The 19058-nt window shown below is 40.6% G+C and overlaps 1 protein-coding gene across 1 annotated transcript in view; it reads right to left on the reverse strand.

Moving 5' to 3' along the window:
• The window catches only part of LOC132890179 (gamma-aminobutyric acid receptor subunit alpha-2), a 120556-nt gene that overhangs the window by 38774 nt on the left and 62724 nt on the right, over positions 1 to 19058 (reverse strand). Inside the window, exon 7 of the mRNA XM_060926968.1 lies at positions 1419 to 1571. Coding sequence (XP_060782951.1) covers positions 1419 to 1571 — 153 coding nt within the window. The remainder of the gene's footprint in view (positions 1 to 1418; positions 1572 to 19058) is intronic.

Below are 19058 nucleotides of genomic sequence, written 5' to 3' on the forward strand. Positions count from 1 at the left end.
GTTTTAAGTCATATTTATACAGAAATATAGAAAATTCTAAAGGGTTCACAAACTTTCAAGCACCACTGTAACAATAACATTAATAATAATTATTTACGAATACAATATTAATATAATAATCTCATCTCATCTCATCTCATCTCATTATCTCTAGCCGCCTCATCCCTCCACAGGGTCGCAGGCAAGCTGGAGCCTATCCCAGCTGACTACGGGTGAAAGGCGGGGTACACCCTGGACAAGTCGCCAGGTCATCACAGGGCTGACACATAGACACAGACAACCATTCACACTCACATTCACACCTACGGTCAATTTAGAGTCACCAGTTAACCTAACCTGCATGTCTTTGGACTGTGGGGGAAACTGGAGCACCCAGAGGAAACCCACGCGGAGAACATGCAAACTCCGCACAGAGGCCCTTGCTGGCCACGGAGCTCGAACCCGGACCCTCTTGCTGTGAGGCAACAGCGCTAACCACTACACCACTGTGCAGCCCAACATATTATTATATAAGCATATAATATTACATTTACTAACTACTTATTAACTGAGCATAAGGTCTTTACGGGAAAATATCAGACCGGAGTCTTGACAATACGGATCAAGCCAAAAAGACAGAGATGTGATATTTTCCCGTAGAGACTGAGCAAGTGATGTTAATAAGGAGTTTATTATATGGCTTTTTTATTTCTTTTTTTTATTATTGATATATTCATATACAATACAATTATACAATATTATTTTTTTTTCTCTCCTTTCCTCCCTTCTCTTTCTCTCTGCCTCTCTCTACTTCACTCATCCCTGTTCTGCCTGGGCCCCATGGGTGGCTCGGGCAGCCCGGTCCTGTCGGGTTGCCATGTGGAACCGGTGTTGGTCAGTGATGTGGGGTATTTGTGGGCTTTTTTATTTCTAAGATTAAAATAGACAGTCGTTATAATGAGGTGTGACACTGCTTTTAGTCACGTCATATTTGTAACGTAGTTGAGTCACGCATGCAGAATAAACAGCTACCGGTTTCAAAGCTGAACTTCTTTTTGCAGTTAGCGGTTTCTGACTGCTCTTCATTGCTCATTTCTTGAATAACTCGGTGACTCTTGTTTGTCTTTTGTGTTTCGGCCGTTTTTGATTGTGTTTGATTTCCAATTAACCTTTTTTGTCATTTTGTTTTTGTTTGTTTTTTACCACATTGAAAGCCAGCACTTTGAAAAGAAAGTCCGTAATCGTCCACGGGCATTATGGGAAAATTCTGCCCACCAAGGAACCAATCAGAGCGCATGATTTTCCCAGTAGCAGCTTGTGCCATATAACATATATAAATAATAATATAAATAATATTCTCTCTACATACCATCACCACATGTTCAAATGTATGCTGTAAATAGAATAGAAAGGAAAAAAAATTATATTACAGTGCTCACCAAACACAGTCCTGGCAGGAACGGACTCACGATTAAGCCAAAAGGAGACTTGTGAGAGGATGACTGTCATGATGCACGGGAGGTATGTCTGAATCACAAAATATCCAATCTTTCTCTTCAGATGGAAGTGAGCTGTCATCACTGTGTACTCGCCTGAAAAAGAGAAAGGAGAGTGTAATAGAGGAAGTTGTGCAAGACAAAAACATATTGTGCAGTGTAAGCCTAATTAAACACCACACCAGAAACCAAAAGGGTTCCGATCAGATGCTTTCTTTCATCATTGTCAATCTAGGCATCATCAAATAATGATCTGGCTCACACTGAGCGGGATATGAATGTATATCGTTATAACCTTAGAGTAGTTCAGTAATCCAGAGGTAAGGGAACATGGCAGGCCACCAGCTTTGGAACCACGGATCCCTTCTGGAAAGATGTCAACAAAACAAATTGTGTGTGTGTGTGTGTGTGTGTGAGAGAGAGAGAGAGAGAGAGAGAGATGTGTGTTGCCCATGGCAACAGAATAGAGAAAGCTATCTGGATTCTGGACGCGGTGGAGGATGCCTTGATTCTGTCATTCTGCAAGGAGGGAACCCCTTCTGAGAGTGTGCAGGGGGATTTTACTGTGCACTATTTCTCTAGGATACACTTCCTTCTTTTGTCAGCATGCACCTTCCATACTTCCTCCTTTATTCCTCCCTTTTGTGAATTATCAGGTCTAGATGTGCATGTTTTGGATTTTGCACAGGGGATTAACTCAAATTCAATTTAGAATGCCTCTCTCTTTCTCTCTCTGTGATTTCAAATTAGATTGTTTTTTCCCTCCCAACACTGAAAGTGTAAACCACTTCCTTGTGTTTACTGAGCCTAATGTTCGGGTTAGATTCATGATTAGGTGTTGAAAATACTCCAGTCCAACATATGTCATATATATATATATATATATATATATATATATATATATATATATATATATACACTACTAGAGCTGTAATGATTTGAGGTATCATATCGCATCATTCGATAGGGGTGTAAGAAAATATCGATACACTTGTCTATCACAGTATTACGTTTTGTGATACTGTATTGATTCTCAAAAACACTATCGATTTTTAATTAATAGCTTACATACAAAGATTCATGGCAGACAGTATTTCATTTTGTGTTATGTTTGAACCCCGACTGCTAGATAATAGTGGTGTAATCTATCTTCAGCTGTTTGACTGTTCTACTCCAACATAACAACATAAACTGAGACAGGAAGTAGCATAAAGGTGAGCTGCTAATGTTAGCATTAGCAAACCTAGCTGACTAGTAATGTTACCAATGATGGCTGAATCTGAAAGAATCTCAATATATCGCAATATACTGAATCATAACTCCTGTATTATGACACGTATCACATCGCCAGATTCTTCCCAAACCACAGTTCTATTATTTGATACGATGCTCTTGATTCGATATCTCAAACAGACTGCATCGTAAAGCAGGGTATTGATCATAATTTACAAATTGTATTATGCGAGATGTAATAAACATTTAAACCTAATCAAACACACGTTCTCTTCTCTGAAAAGGTAGCTCCTTTATGTCTCGAATCTGATGAGGCTACGAGGGTTTAAAAAATTTAGCTAGCATACTGCTAGTTTCTGGGCTAATTTTAAACCAACAAATCAGAAATGTGTACATGCATTCGTGATTTTTACAATGGCCAATTTTTATTTATTTATTTATTTATTTATTTATTTATGGGGGGGGGGGGGATGTTTCAGGCATTTGTGTGGTTTCTGGGGTGAAAATGCTTGCTAAGACCTGGCAACCTTGGACACCAGTGAAAGCTTGATCAGAGCAACAATGTTGAATTAGCCATTTAAGAATTCTGCTACATTCTTTGATGCAACAGTTATACAATAGTCTTGTCAACTAATTTGATTTGTAGATCAGTGTTCCAAGTGTTCTATATTTCTTAAAACCGCACTGAGTGGCAGCTGGTGGTCTTTGAAATAGGGGAAGCTCAGTTTTAGGTCTACGTAATAAAATTTTTCAATTATTTGTTATTTGTCATTAGTCACTTATCAATTTGTAGTTATTTATATGTGAATTCTGCCATGTTCTGCTCTGACTCTGCCAAGTAAACTTAAGCATGCACATGAACTTAAGTGTTCATTGCTTTTCTCATGTCTTTTGTATGCCCTGTCAATGTTGGTTAAATCTCCAAAACCCAGTTTTGACTAAATAATACATCCCTGGGATTGTATAATTAAGAGACAAGGCCAACAGTACATTCTCTTGGTCAAAGCGCTCCCAGTTAACCGGTTTACTTTGTCATACCAAGACAGCTAAAATGAGTGATTGCATCTCCCTGACTTTTGAATTAAATTGATGTGCCCTGTTGTTTAATTCTGAGCCTCTCCTTGGAAGACAGAGTATCAAATGTCTTCTCCAAAATCAGGTCCACAACATTAGCAACATTTGCCATTTTGCACAAAAAACAGATAGACAGCTAGCTGGTTAGATTTCCCCTTTCTTGCCTGGCTTAAGCGGCACGGTGGTGTAGTGGTTAGCACTGTTGCCTCACAGCAAGAAGGTTCTGGGTTCGAGCCCAGTGGCCGATGGGGTACTTTCTGTGCGGAGTTTGCATGTTCTCCCCGTGTCTGCGTGGATTTCCGCCGGGTGCTCCGGTTTCCCCCACAGTCCAAAGACATGCAGGTTAGGTTAACTGGTGACTCTAAATTGACCGTAGGTGTGAATGTGAGTGTGAATGGTTGTTTGTCTCTATGTGTCAGCCCTGTGATGACCTGGCGACTTGTTCAGGGTGTACCCCGCCTCTCGCCCATAGTCAGCTGGGATAGGCTCCAGCTTGCCTGCGACCCTGCACAGGATAAGCAGTTATGGATAATGGATAGATGCCTGGGTTAAAATAAACAGCCTTTACTGAACTAAAATGAAAACAAACTCAAAAACTCCACACTTTTATTTACAGTATATACAAATGGAAATAGGAACTGTATATTGGTAGGAAAAGAATGAGCAGCAGCTAGTCTCATTACTTCACTTGCCAAGACACTGCATGGACTGAGCTTGAATCCCTCTGACGTGACATACAATTTTCAAACACTGTCTGTTATATGACATTCAAAAGAGATTTGAGAGTTCCTCCAATCATCATACAGAAGCCCAGTGTCAAGTCCCGCCTTACTGTCGCCGACTCTCCATTAATTATGTTTTAAAAGCATATTGTCCAATAAATATCTAGCTTTGCTACACTAAGATCAAACCATAAACTGTGGTGGTATTAAACTACAGAGACACTGAGCATCAATGGGTTTTCAATGGGTCGTGCTTCCACAGGCTTCTGTGGGGTAAAAAAACAAAACAAAAAAAACCCAACATGATCAGATTATGATCTCATCATTATCTCTAGCCACTTTATCGTGCTCTACAGGGTCGCAGGCAGCAAAAAATAACTGCAGAACGAACTAGCCGTAAAGCTGAGCACTTTCTAGCACAAAATATCGATTTGGAATTAGTGTAAATACATATTTCACAGATTAACTTTTTCGTGACATTTTACAGGAAGCTAGGCTTCCTGTGTAGCCTTAGAGCTGTCGCCTCTGGTGTATCACTCTGTTCGTCTGTGTTCATCATAAAATTCCGCCTCCTAGTTAGCAACAGTTTTTCTACAGGAGTGTTACTGTCATCATTAGCTGACATGGCAAATAATACTTTTCTGAGGCTCGCCCACGGGAGCACCACTCCTCTCCGCGTCACGTGTCGAACAGGTTTGCTCTCCTTAGTGATGCACCCGCTGAGGAACCTGAAAGAGCTCTGGTTATAGGGGACTCGATCATACGGCATGTGAAATTAGCTCAGCCTTTAGGGGCACCAGCAGCTTTAGTCAGGTGTATACCGGGAGCCAGGGTGCCGGACATAGCAGGTAATCTTAGGGTCCTAGGCAAGCACAGGTTCTCAAAGATAGTTATCCATGCAGGAGCTAATGATATACCCCTTCGTCAGTCTGAGGTTACTAAGAGTAACTTTGTAGAGGTGTTTAAATTAGCGAAGGCGATGTCTGATGCTGTAGTATGCTCTGGCCCCATCCCAATGCGGCATGGCGATGCAGCTTACAGCAGGTTATGGTCGCTGAACTGCTGGCTGTCCAGGTGGTGCTCTGAAAACAGTGTGGGCTTTATAGATAATTGGGCTAATTTTGAGGGCACTGCTGGCCTGTTAGGGCGGGACGGTATCCATCCCACTCGGGAAGGTGCTGCTCTCATTTCCTGCCGCATAGGTCATAGTCTCAGAACAGGCCTAGTTAATTTCTGACAATCCAGAGCCAAGGCCAGGGAGCAGACGAACAGGCTAAACCGACTGTCTGCTAGATGCACAGAGTCGTCACTCAGGGTCCACTACATCGAGACTGTGTCTGTTCCCCGAGCTCAACAAAAAAGTAGAAATATTCAGAGAGTCTGTTCCAGTAACCTAATCAATATAAAATTAGATCATACTGACTGTACAGCTGCTGCTAACACCTTTGATCTAAAGGTGGGGCTATTAAATATTAGATCTCTTACATCTAAAGCGCTAATGGTTAATGAACTCATTACTGATCAGGAGTTTAATGTACTTTGTTTAACGTGGAAGGAGAGCTTCCTGAAGTATAGAAAAGCTCTTAGTACTGCTAGATCAACATATCTCTCCTCCCTAATAGAAGATAAAAATAATCCTAGATTCCTATTTAATACTGTAGCAAAATTAACCAGGAATAAGTCCACTATAGACACATGCACACCTGCAGTATGTAGTAGCAACGATTTCATGAATTTTTTTAATGACAAAATTGAGAATATCCGACAAAAAATTCAAACTACTACCGGTAATTTAAGGTCAGACAATGAAAGTGACCTTGTAGTTAACTATATCACTGTATCAGATCATCAGTTAGAATGTTTTACTCCCCTTAAAGAAACTGAATTACTTTCATTAATCTCGGCATCAAAAGCCTCAACTTGTGTACTAGATCCCTTACCTACACGTCTATTCAAACAGATAATACCTGAAGTAATTGAACCGCTTCTAAAAATAATAAATTCTTCTCTTACGATTGGCTATGTACCCAAATCCTTTAAACTAGCAGTTATCAAACCCCTGATTAAAAAACCTGACCTTGATCCCTGTCAGCTGTCCAATTATCGGCCAATATCAAACCTCCCCTTTGTTCTGTCTTGGGTCCACTGCTTTTTCCTCTATATATGTTATTTGTGATATTATTCGTAAACATTGTATTAGTTTCCACTGTTATGCTGATGACACACAGTTGTATGTCTCTGCAAAACCTGATGAGAGACACCAGCTTTATAGAATTGAGGAATGTGTTAAGGACATTAGACACTGGATGCTTATTAATTTCCTTCTGCTTAACTCTGACAAGACTGAAGTACTTGTACTAGGACCACATACAGCTAGAAGTAAGTTTTCTGATTACACAGTAACTCTGGATGGCCTTTCTGTTTCTTCACGTGCAGCAGTAAAAGACCTCGGAGTGATTATTGACCCCAGTCTTTCATTCGAAACTCACATTGATAACATCACCCGGATAGCTTTCTTTCATCTCAGAAATATTGCTAAGATAAGAAATTTAATGTCATTACATGACGCGGAAAAACTAGTCCATGCTTTTGTTACCTCCAGGTTGGATTATTGTAATGCCTTACTGTCTGGATGTTCCAATAAGTGCATAAACAAGCTCCAGTTAGTTCAAAATACAGCAGCAAGAGTCCTTACTAGAACTAGAAAATATGACCACATCACGCCTGTCTTATCCACACTGCATTGGCTCCCAATCAAATTTCATATTGATTATAAAATACTACTATTGACCTTTAAAGCACTAAATGGTCTCGCACCACAGTACCTGAGTGAACTTCTGCTCCTCTATGACCCGCCACGCCTACTTAGATCAAGAGGTGCAGGCTATCTGCTGGTACCTCGTATAGTGAAAGCTACATCAGGGGGCAGAACCTTTTCTTACAAAGCTCCACAGTTATGGAACAGCCTTCCAAGTAATGTTCGGGAATCAGACACAGTGTCAGCATTTAAGTCTAGGCTGAAAACATATCTGTTTAGTCAAGCCTTTTGTTAATGGTGTTTATGAGGTAAAGGTGTAGATCTAGAGGGTCCTCAGACATAGAGTGGGATGCATGGAAGCTGTCAGTCCCCCACTCGCTTACTCACTCGAGTTTGTTGACAGTGTAGTGGCTGGCTGCTTTATGTCCCAGGGCTCCCTCATGCCTGTGTTACCTTCTGGCTCTCCCCTTTTAGTTATGCTGTCATAGTTAGTTGCCGGAGTCCCTGCTTGTACTCAGTGCAATATGTATACTGTTCCTACTTATTCAGGTGACATTGGGCATACCTAACAACCCGTGTTTTCTTCCCCCCCCAAAGAAAAATTTGTCCCTCTGAGTTACATGGCGTCAACAGGAAATCTTTTGGTGGAGAGGGTAGAGACCTCGACTGGCTATCGTAGCCTGCAGGGAATCGGCCGTCAGACATTCTGTCGCATGTCCCAGACCCGGTGAAATGTAACTGAATTGTCTTGGCCAGCCCTAAGGGTCCCATCTGCATCTCATCATTGCTAAGGAGTGTGCTCCCATCACCCAATCAAGCATCCAGCCAGAGCAGGTCATGATATTTTTTAACCATATTAACATGCCATTGTTGTGTATTATGCCTGATGTCAAGACTCTCGTCTCTGCGAGCCTACCACACAGATTTAATCCTTGTGTCATTTTTAGGGCATACCTAACAACCTGTGTTTTTTCTTTCTCCCTCCCCCCCCAATCTGTCCCTCTGAGTTACATGTTGGTCCTGGGATTGAGATGCTGGCCTCTTCTGCCCCTCGGACCTGCTTGATCCATCCTGGTGCCCTGTGTCTGGTCGGAGTTTTATCGCATCGCTCCTGTGAAGGACGGCCCCATGAGGACAGTTGAGGGTTACACCTGGAGGACGCTCTGGACTCTTACAGTAATGCTTTTATGGCTGAGGACTACAGTTGACTTGCTAACTTTAGGACTGCAGTTGTCATGAACAGTTTTGCACTCAAGTTTCCATCAATGAAGAGTTACAACATCAACGAAACTGTCTTCATGTTAAAACTGTTAGTTATAGTCATGCTGTCTGTTGTTGCCCAAATGAGGATGGATTCCCTTTTGAGTCTGGTTCCTCTTGAGGTTTCTTCCTCATGTCGTCTGAGGGAGTTTTTCCTTGTCACCGTCGCCACAGGCTTGCTCATTGGGGATAGATTAGGGACAAAATTAGCTCATGTTTTAAGTCGTTCAAATTCTGTAAAGCTGCTTTGCGACAATGTTTATTGTTAAAAGCGCTATACAAATAAACTTGACTTGACTACTTTTCAGGAATATAACTTTGGGCTTAAAATATTAAAAAAATGTCAGGTGAGGATGAAAAGGAAGAAGGCACGCCAATTTCACCGGAAGCACCATTAACAGGAATGAACAAATTTATGGTCGCTAGATAGCCAGCTAGTTGATGTGCTATAAAGTGAAAGTATCTTTTTTTTGTGATCTAGTTCCACTCGTGGAGCAAAAATAAATAGAATAGAATTTGGCTATATTGTGTCTGAAATGTCACTCAATATTAATTTCTTGTTTATGGAACTGTTGTATAAAAGCAGTATCACAATCGCAATCATGCAGTTATACTGAATATCGGCTTGGCTGTGATTAGCTACGGCACTCGCAACTACCCTAAATCACATTCATGCTGATACTCAGTATAACCGCACGATTCCAAGGGCAATACTGCTAAAATATACAGCTGCTTCATTATACCGCTATGAGAATCTGAATGGATCACCCAAACACTGTGCTTCATTGGGATGCTTCTTTGATAATGCTGAATGCAATTTAATCAGTTGAAAATTAAAACCTAAGACATGTATTCAGTCAGTGCTTCTTTGTCCTGTATCAAAAATTGCAATGCATCGAGGTACCACCATGTTGGATGTGTGTGTCTGTGAAGACTTCATCTGAAAGCATGAAGTCCTTGTAGCATGAAGATTGCAATTATGATACAGGGATGAAATCATTATGCGCATGGTCCCAGATGACAGCAGTGTATAAGGGATGGGAATCTGTATGTTTTTTAAGCACATTTTGCACCACTAGTCAAGTCGAGTTTATTTCTATAGCGTTTTCAATAATAAACATTGTTGCAAAGCAGCTTTACAGAATTTTAATGACTTTAAAGATGAGCTAATTTTATCCCTAATCTATCCTGAATGAGCAAGCCTGTGGCGACGGTGGCAAGGAAAAACTCCCTCAGACGACATGAGGAAGAAACCTCAAGAGGACCCAGACTCAAAAGGGAACCCATCCTCATTTGGGTGATAACAGACAACGTGATTATAACATTTTTAACAGTTTTAACATGAAGTCTGTTTTGTTGATGTTATAACACTAGAGGTCTGTACCTGTGTATCGGGATGGGAGAGCCTGAAACACAGGAGTTCATGTAGTAACAGATTTTCATGCTGCACAGACAGCAACAACCGTGAGTTGGCCCAGTGGTTAGCGTGTCCGCCTCTCGACCAAGAGATTGCAAGTTCTACTCATGATCGGGTCATACCAAAGACCATCATAAAAATGGTACCTACTACCGTCTGGCAAGGCACGCCGCAATACAGATGCTAGTGGGGAAGTCAAACTCTTGCGGTTACCAGAGGACCAGCCCCCCACTGTAACCCTAGCTGTATAGGCAAGAGGCTAAGGGCTATCGAAATGGAGATTGGTGCCCCACCCATATGCCTTAAAGAATTGGTTAGTACTGGGACAGGAGACTGCCTGGGAAGACCAGATTCTAGCGTGAGAGGGACTTAGACAGCAGCATTTAGTCCCCTGTGTATGTGGATTTTGCTCTGTTTATCATTCTTCTCTGTCACGTTCACTCCCTGAGTGTTTTTCAATCTGAACCTGGAACATTATTGCACTGCCTGCATTTACTGTTCATGCTTTGTACAATTCCTGCTTGTCTAATGGGGTGCGTCGTTCCACGTTTGCTCCATCAGTCCTATTATCAAGGTCAACAACAACAAATCCCACATACAATGGATTTGACTGAATTAACATTTCAAACAGTAGAGTTTGATTTTCACCTGTGTCTACTCTTTACTTGTGTCACTTTCTTTATTATTCACTCATAAATGATTGTACAAATAGCCAACTGCATCTTCTCTTCTCTTCTAATTAGTCCAATTTTCAGACATTTCTCCTGTTTGTCTTTGAAACCGTTAATCACATCTGTTGTCCATGTGCATATTGAGTCTCTACCCATCTTGCTTCCGTGGTATAAACAAGAAGAACTATCTGGCTTCGTAATTGCTACTAACGAGCACATTCATCGCTCTTCCACACCAAACAGCATGTCATCACCATGGTAACCAGAGATTGAAATGCAGATGTGACATCACTGAAAGGGGCGACACTATGACAACAGGGGAGAGAATTTTTGATAAAATCATGATAAAATTGGGGTATTTTTGATAAAATCATGAGTCACCAGGTTGTACCAAAATTGATAAGAGTCATTCTTTGGTAACGGAATTACATTCACAGTAAAATATGGTAACTTTTTTTAGTTGTGGTATCATGCAAAATAATGGTATTAAATAAAAATTTCACACTGCATGGGGTATCTTTTGAACCTCAAAAGCATAGAAAAATGGCTATGTTTAACTCTGAATGCAAAATCTTTTATAAGAAAAGAAAAAAATGAACTTTCATTTCTTAAAATTCAAACCAAGATTTCTCTGAAGCGATATTGTTATAATCAGGGTGATGATTTTTTAATATGGTTTTCAATATATTTTGCCTTGGATTCCATACTTTAGTAATATCATGGAGCTGACAAGTTAAGGAAATCTTAATAATTTCATAATTTTGCCCTCTCTGTTGAAGAATTGCCCATAAAAACTTCTGACACGAGAAATAAACCAATAAGATCGCATGAGAAACGAAAGCAGACATGGATGGGACTTGGGAATTACAGAACAATCCCACGTGACTTACAGCAGGCATGCATTTTTTATGGTTCCTGTAATCATCTTTCCAGGCTACAGCAATTATCTAAATGGAGGCTGTTCTGAATATTGCATACTCTACTACACAGTGCCAAACCTGATTAGTTCAGTTTGCTCAAACTGTTCTTACAGGTTCACTGTGCTGATTAAATTGCCAGTATTTATTTGTATTTTGGTTTGAGTCAATGCAGCAAACGTAGATTAAGTTTTTCTTTTAAGGGCAATATTCAGAGTTGAGATATGCACTGATACAACAGCAACACTTCAGCAAATAAATCATCACTGAAAGTAGCATCAAATCCATGACGAGAAAGCATTTGTTAGGGTAGAGTGGTCATTTCTCTTCACCTCTCTCTCTGCCATTTTGAATTTGGATCGTATTTTAGGATCTGGTTATAAATATTGTTGTCATCAGCTGTCCATTGCTAGCGATGATGACTGTTTCATTAGGATGCGCAGAAATGCAGATGGGCTGCGAGGCCTGCACCAGAGTGCACCAGACTTATTCTCCTTTCCTAATGAAGGAAAGTAAGACACAGTAATGTAAGACAAACAATGTCGTGCCCCCATTGTGTTGTCTCTCTGGACCTCCAGACCTGATGCCAAATGATGCACAAAAGTGCCACAGACCTGACGGGTATGGAAGTTGCCCCGCAGTGATGACTGACTTGCCAAGTGATGCCATCCGTTGGCCATTAAAGTGTCTCTTCTGCATGCCATCAGGTGGTGCGCCATTGACTCTGTTGGGATCATCTGTCACATTGCACTGAAAAGCGCCCTGCTGCCAACGCCTTATTGATGATGTCCTATTTAACCCATAGCTGGAACCCAGGCAGGTGCTACCACTCCAGGTCAGCGCGGACCTGGGGGCAATGGTAATTAAGGGGTAACTCCACTTTCCCTGATTCTTAAGTCCTCCAGGACCTGAGACTCACCACCGGTTGCAGTTTAAAGTCATACCTAGGACGAGGTTATGTCCTTCCATCAGTCCATAATCTGATTTTCAGCAAAGTTATAAACATACTCAATAATTTGCCTATTACCTCTGTGGTAGCTAACAGATACATATCAAAACAATTTAAGCTATAAAGAGGTACTGAACAAGGATGCCCATTATCTCCATTATTGTTTGCACTAGTCATACCATCATCTTATTATATATTACAAATCCCTCATTATCCCTTCTATCAGTCCACAATCTGATTTACAGCAAGGTGTCTGGCCACTCCATTAACTGAACAAATTCCAAGATTCTCCAGAATTCAATTCAAGTTGGCTGCTGAGATCAAGGACTTGCCTTTTAATTGTGCAAAACAATCCATTAAATCCTTTGTAATCTGGTGAAGTGGTTAGCACTGTCGCCTCACAGCAAGAAGGTCCTGGGTTCAAGCCCAGTGGCTGGCGAGGACCTTTCTGTGTGGAGTTTGCATGTTCTCCCCATGTCTGCGTGGGTTTCCTCCGGGTGCTCCAGTTTCCCCCACAGTCCAAAGACATGCGGTTAGGCTAATTGGTGGCTCTAAATTGGCCGTAGGTGTGAATGTGAGTGTGAATGGTTGTCTGTGTCTATGTGTCAGCCCTGTGATGACCTGGCGACTTGTCCAGGGTGTACCCTGCCTTTCGCCCATAGTCAGCTGGGATAGGCTCCAGCTTGCCTGCGACCCTGCACAGGATAAGCGGTTACGGATAATGGATGGATGGATTTTGTAATCTGCATTTCAGCACATTTAAATGAACTATACACATTAAATTATATCCACCTGCTAGAAGAAATAACTAGATAGAACTTGACGCCAATGGTGTCGATGGGGATGCCTCCGCCCGGTAGACTACATGCCTTATTAAGTTGTGATTTGGGGATGGACATTTGACCTCACAGTAATCGTGACCTGGTGAAATTACTTGTATCAGCCTTGGAGACATTGTGTTCACAAGGTTTTCGGACAGACATTTGACCTCAGAGTGACCTTGACCTTAGACCTTTTGATCTCAAAATCTAATCAGTTCATGTTTGTCCCAAAGCGCAAAAATGGTGAAAGTTTGGTGAAATTCCTTTCATTAGCCTTTGAGATGTCGTGTTCACAAGGTTTCGGGACGGACGCACGAATGGACGCACGCACGGACAGATGGACAACCCGAAAACATAATGCCTCCTGCACCTTACGGTGGCGGAGGCATAAAAACCAATCTGGAAAGATGGAATAAATGACCTTTATTCTTCACTGGCCAAATATCCACAGTCAATGAATGTCCTCTCCTAAAATCAATTACCTTTTTTCTATGACTCCTGTTACTCCAGGAGTTTGGAGGACAATGCGATCAAATTTTATTTTATTATGCCTCTGCCACCGTAAGGTGCAGGAGGCATTATGTTTTCGGGTTGTCCGTCTGTCCGTGCGTCCATCCGTCCCGAAACCTTGTGAACGCGATATCTCAAAGGCTAATGAAAGGAATTTCACCAAACTTTCACCATTTGTACGCTTTGGGACAAACATGAACTGATTAGATTTTGAGATCAAAAGGTCTAAGGTCAAGGTCACTGTGAGGTCAAATGTCTGTCCAAAAACCTTGTGAACACAATATCTCCAAGGCAAATGAAAGGAATTTCACCAAACTTTCATCATTTGTACATTTGGGGACAAAGATAAATGGATTAAATTTTGAGATCAAAAGGTCTAAGGTCAAGGTCACTGTGAGGTCAAATGTCTGTCCGAAAACCTTGTGAACACAGTCTCTCCAAGGCTAATACAAGTAATTTCACCAGGTCAAGATTACTGTGAGGTCAAATGTCCATCCCCAAATCACAACTTAATAAGGCGTGTAGTCTACCAGGCGGAGGCATCCCCATCAACGCCGCTGGCGTCGAGTTCTATCTAGTTTTTTTTTACTATTATTTCCTGTTAAACCAATTATTTTATATTCTGGACAAACAACACAAACCATCCATGGTTAGAAATTGAGGATAGTTTAATTAAAAACCTGGCCATCAGAGGCATTCCATTCATCGACCAAACAATCATAATAACAAAAAATAAAAAAACATAATTGTCATAAATATAACACTATTAGCACTGCTCTAACTGCCTGGTAGAAAACAAACAAACTCCCTAATCACAGTTTCTCTCCAGCTGATAATAGCTCACTGTGGAATAATTCCATGTTCTTACTTAACAGTAGACCTTTTAAGTTTTCAGTGTGGAGTCTGAGAGAAGGAACCGGCCTGGGACAGTTCAGTAATGACTTGTTTATGGCCTTCAATTACTTATGAGGCATGTCAGTTCAATGTTGCAAAAGTTCATTCTGAGATATAGCAGTTTGAAATGAGAGTGCATCAAAAAAGACCCACAAATCATTAATTTTTTTTTGCCATAAATACATTCCTTAATCAATAATGGATGCCACCACAATATTATACTATAAAACAACCTATAAAAATGACTTTGTAGGCCAAATAAATGTGTGCTATGCAGGGCAGGAATTTCACGAGGGCCATGAGGGCCATGGCCCTCATGCCCTCTCAATTTGGCCTTGTGCCCTTGGAAAAAATATCTGGAGTAAGGCCACAGTGGCCTTGATGCCCTGCGGTTTTGTAGTCTGCCTCATGACTGCCAATAGGCTTTAACATCACCTGCGTCTATTGAGAAAAAAATGCGTCTTTTGATGACATTCTGGATTCTTATTGGGCAACTCATCAGTGGCGGATCGAACTCGAGCCTGGCATGAACCGCTCTGACGTGCTATAATGACACCAATCTATCACCAGCCAACCAGGAGACTTAATCAAACGCATCCTCCGCCCACTTGTGTCCGCGTCCGAGACGTTGAATTTTCACAGAAGGAGGGAAGAAGTTGACTGAGGTAAGACTGTGTGATAAATTAACGAATGAATAAGATAGGAATTTCAACATATAGGGCTTAAGTTTGATACCATTAAATAAGCATTGCTTGTACAGTAATGTTATGTCGTTACAACGTTGACCCACTTTTACCATGCCGAGTACCGACTGTAGCCGGTAACAAATGCTAATTAGCTTGCTGTCAAGTTTTTCCTTTGTCGAGCTTTAAGCGTAAGGTCATGGATGTTACTACTGCTTGTTCCTGCCGTAATATGATACGTGATATGTGCTGTTGTCTGTTCATAGCCACTTTTTTAATCTATGCAGTTAGAATTGTTTTGTTACTAGTATTGTATGCTTCTTTTTGCTGTTTAACCGAAGTGTAACTGCTGCCATCTTGACGAGATCACCATCGCAAGAGATTTTATCTCATTGTTTCTGGCGTCATTACAACATTAACATTTACTTTTATTAATTTCCATATACATTCTAGTATATGTTCCATTTACAGTCAAACATTTTGATGTACTCCAGGCTCAATTTTGATTAATCAAAAATCTGTGTAGTAGTACAGTCTGAAGATGCTCTTACACAAAAGGTGTCAATTGAACAAAAATTATGGGAGGATATAGGTTTAATAAGTTTTACAATTTTTGAAGTGAGTGATGAATTGATAAGTTTAGATGTGTTCAATATTTTCTTATCTTCAGACATAATAGTGTAGGAGATGTTTCTTTACCTGCTTGATAGTTTCGACTGAGACTCCAATCTTCCTCAGAAGAGTCATTAGTCCTTAAATTAAATTCATTATAGACGTGAACTTAAAATCATTGTTTTATTTTATGGCCTTGGTGCCCTGGCTTTTGGCCTTCGTGCCCTCAAAAAATTGACAGCACAAAAGGCCAAGTGGCCTTGCCCCTAAAATGATGAAATTCCAGGCCTGGTGCTATGCATTCATTTCAGTTTACACATCACAAAGTTTACAGATGATTTTCTCCAAACTTGATTTTCTTTTAGAGGTGATGATACCATGAACATTTTTGCTAATTTCTCTGGATTGGCTGCACCAAATTTAACAAATTATACTTTATTTTAAAGATGATTAACTGTAGATTTAGAATATCCAATAAGCTAACATACACTATCCCAGGTCATTGTCAGTTTCAGTATATCCCAAATGAAGCAAGCTATAAAGGGCGCATCAACCTTCATAAATCCCTTTCTACCTGAATTTACACTTCCTCAATCCATATAAAAATGTTATAACAAATATAACAATGGGGCGGCACGGTGGTGTAGTGGTTAGCGCTGTCGCCTCACAGCAAGAAGGTCCTGGGTTCGAGCCCCGGGGCCGGCGAGGGCCTTTCTGTGCGGAGTTTGCATGTTCTCCCTGTGTCCGCGTGGGTTTCCTCCGGGTGCTCCGGTTTCCCCCACAGTCCAAAGACATGCAGGTTAGGTTAACTGGTGACTCTAAATTGACCGTAGGTGTGAATGTGAGTGTGAATGGTTGTCTGTGTCTATGTGTCAGCCCTGTGATGACCTGGCGACTTGTCCAGGGTGTACCCTGCCTTTCGCCCGTAGTCAGCTGGGATAGGCTCCAGCTTGCCTGCGACCCTGTAGAAGGATAAAGCGGCTAGAGATAATGAGATGAGAAATATAACAATTCATATTATTTATAAATGGTACATCACACAACATTTAGCAGACGCTCTTATCAAGAGCAACGTACAACAGGACCCCAGCCGGGGAGCAGTTGGGGGTTAGGTGCCTTGCTCAAGGGCACTTCAGCCATTCCTGCTGGCGCAGGGAAACCTTTTGGTCCCAAAGCTGCTTCTCTAATCTTGAGGCCATGATGCAATATACACATTACTTCTAATTGCTAAATGAACTGCTGATATAAATGAAATCTGAACTCAATTGGCAGTATACGTAATAAAATCTTCAAAATTAATATAATATGAAGTTCTTCACACAACTCACATTACCTGTAAATGGCAATACATGAGATTCAGCCACACTAATATACGCCCACACTGTCCAGCAACCACAGACGATTACTTTCATCCTGTCTGGCTCTGTTCTTACACACAGAGATTCAAGATCCTCTACCTCAGAATCCCTTTATACCCAACTTTAGCTCCACTTTAACAATACCTGAACATGTTAAATCTTTCATATGAATAGCACTAACTATGGAAAGATAGAACCAAAGTACCAATGGCGTAACCTTTTAAAAGGTCATTCAAAATGAAAAATTCACAGCAAAACAATATATTACCAGAAATTAAAAAACAAAAACAAAACCTGATCCATGATCTTCAAACTTTGAAAAAATTTTGTTCAGGGCACAATTTTCTCAGAAAACAGTGGCATTTATCTTGTGTGAAATTACAGTCCAGTGCCACTCTGACAAGCTGATTTAACCACAGGGTGTCACACTCTGAAATGTATGTTTTGGCCAAGTTAAAAAAAAAAAAAAAGAATAAATAAAAATATGGTAATAATAGTAAAAAAAAAAGGAATAGAATGTCATTCAGAGCCAAAATTAAATATCTACAGTACCTTACACATTTACTCAGCACCCTTCAAATTTTCCACAGTCTAGAGATACAATCTGAAACTAGAGCACCATTACGGTATATCCATTTTTAAAAAGAGGAAGCCAGAAACCATTCGGTGTCTGGATAAAGAGGGCATTAGTCAGAGGAGCAACCCAGATGCCAAGACTAACTCTGAAGGAGTCTGCAGGTTACTGTGAATCCCTTGGCTTTCAGAATGATCACGACTCCCCCAAAACACTGAAAGCAAGCGTGGGTGGAAATCTGATGCAACCCAAAGTACTAAATCGACCATCTACCTCAGTATAACTGATGTATGGGATCACTTAGGCCAAGAAAAACAGTCAGGTCTTTTATGGCATTGTGCATTTTAAGGAAGACAACCTCTGTGTAAAAGTCTTACACACATGTAAAGAAATGCTGTAGACTAAAAATGGCTTAAAAATCTCATCTCATTATCTCTAGCCGCTTTATCCTTCTACAGGGTCATAGGCAAACTGGAGCCTATCCCAGCTGACTACGGGCGAAAGGCGGGGTACACCCTGGACAAGTCGCCAGGTCATCACAGGGCTGACACATAGACACATGGCTTAAAAATAATGAAATAAAATGTTTCAACATTAAAAAATACTATAAACAGCAGTAAGTCATAATAAGGAATCAATATTTGGTGTGAGACGACCCTTTGCTTTAAAAAAAATAGCAGTCTCAGGTACAATGAGTGCAGTTTGATAAGGAAATGAGCTGGAGGTTTTACTGAGCATCTTGCAGAACCAGCCACAGTTCTTCTGGACACTTTGACTGTCACATTCACGTCTTAATTTTGCAGCAAAACCCAGCAGCCTTCATTATGTTTTCTCTTTTAATATGAAAAGTGGTATCTTATGTAATATGCTGCTTAGATACAAATATTTTTTTCCTGTAACATTTAATTTTGTGCTGGAAAATGAACATTTGGAACTCTAAAATTTTTTTGTATTGACTCGATAATGTAGAAGTCATAAAATAGAAATCTATAACAAAAGTTTTTATGAAAAAAAAACAGGGTGCCTAAGACTTTTGCACAGTGCTGTACATACTTTTTTAAAAATATTTTATCATTGATTATTAATTTAAAATTGCTGAAAATAATATATGGTTTAATTTCAAGCAAATG

Source organism: Neoarius graeffei, chromosome 8, assembly GCF_027579695.1.
Source record: "Neoarius graeffei isolate fNeoGra1 chromosome 8, fNeoGra1.pri, whole genome shotgun sequence".
NCBI classification, from domain to species: Eukaryota; Metazoa; Chordata; class Actinopteri; order Siluriformes; family Ariidae; genus Neoarius; species Neoarius graeffei.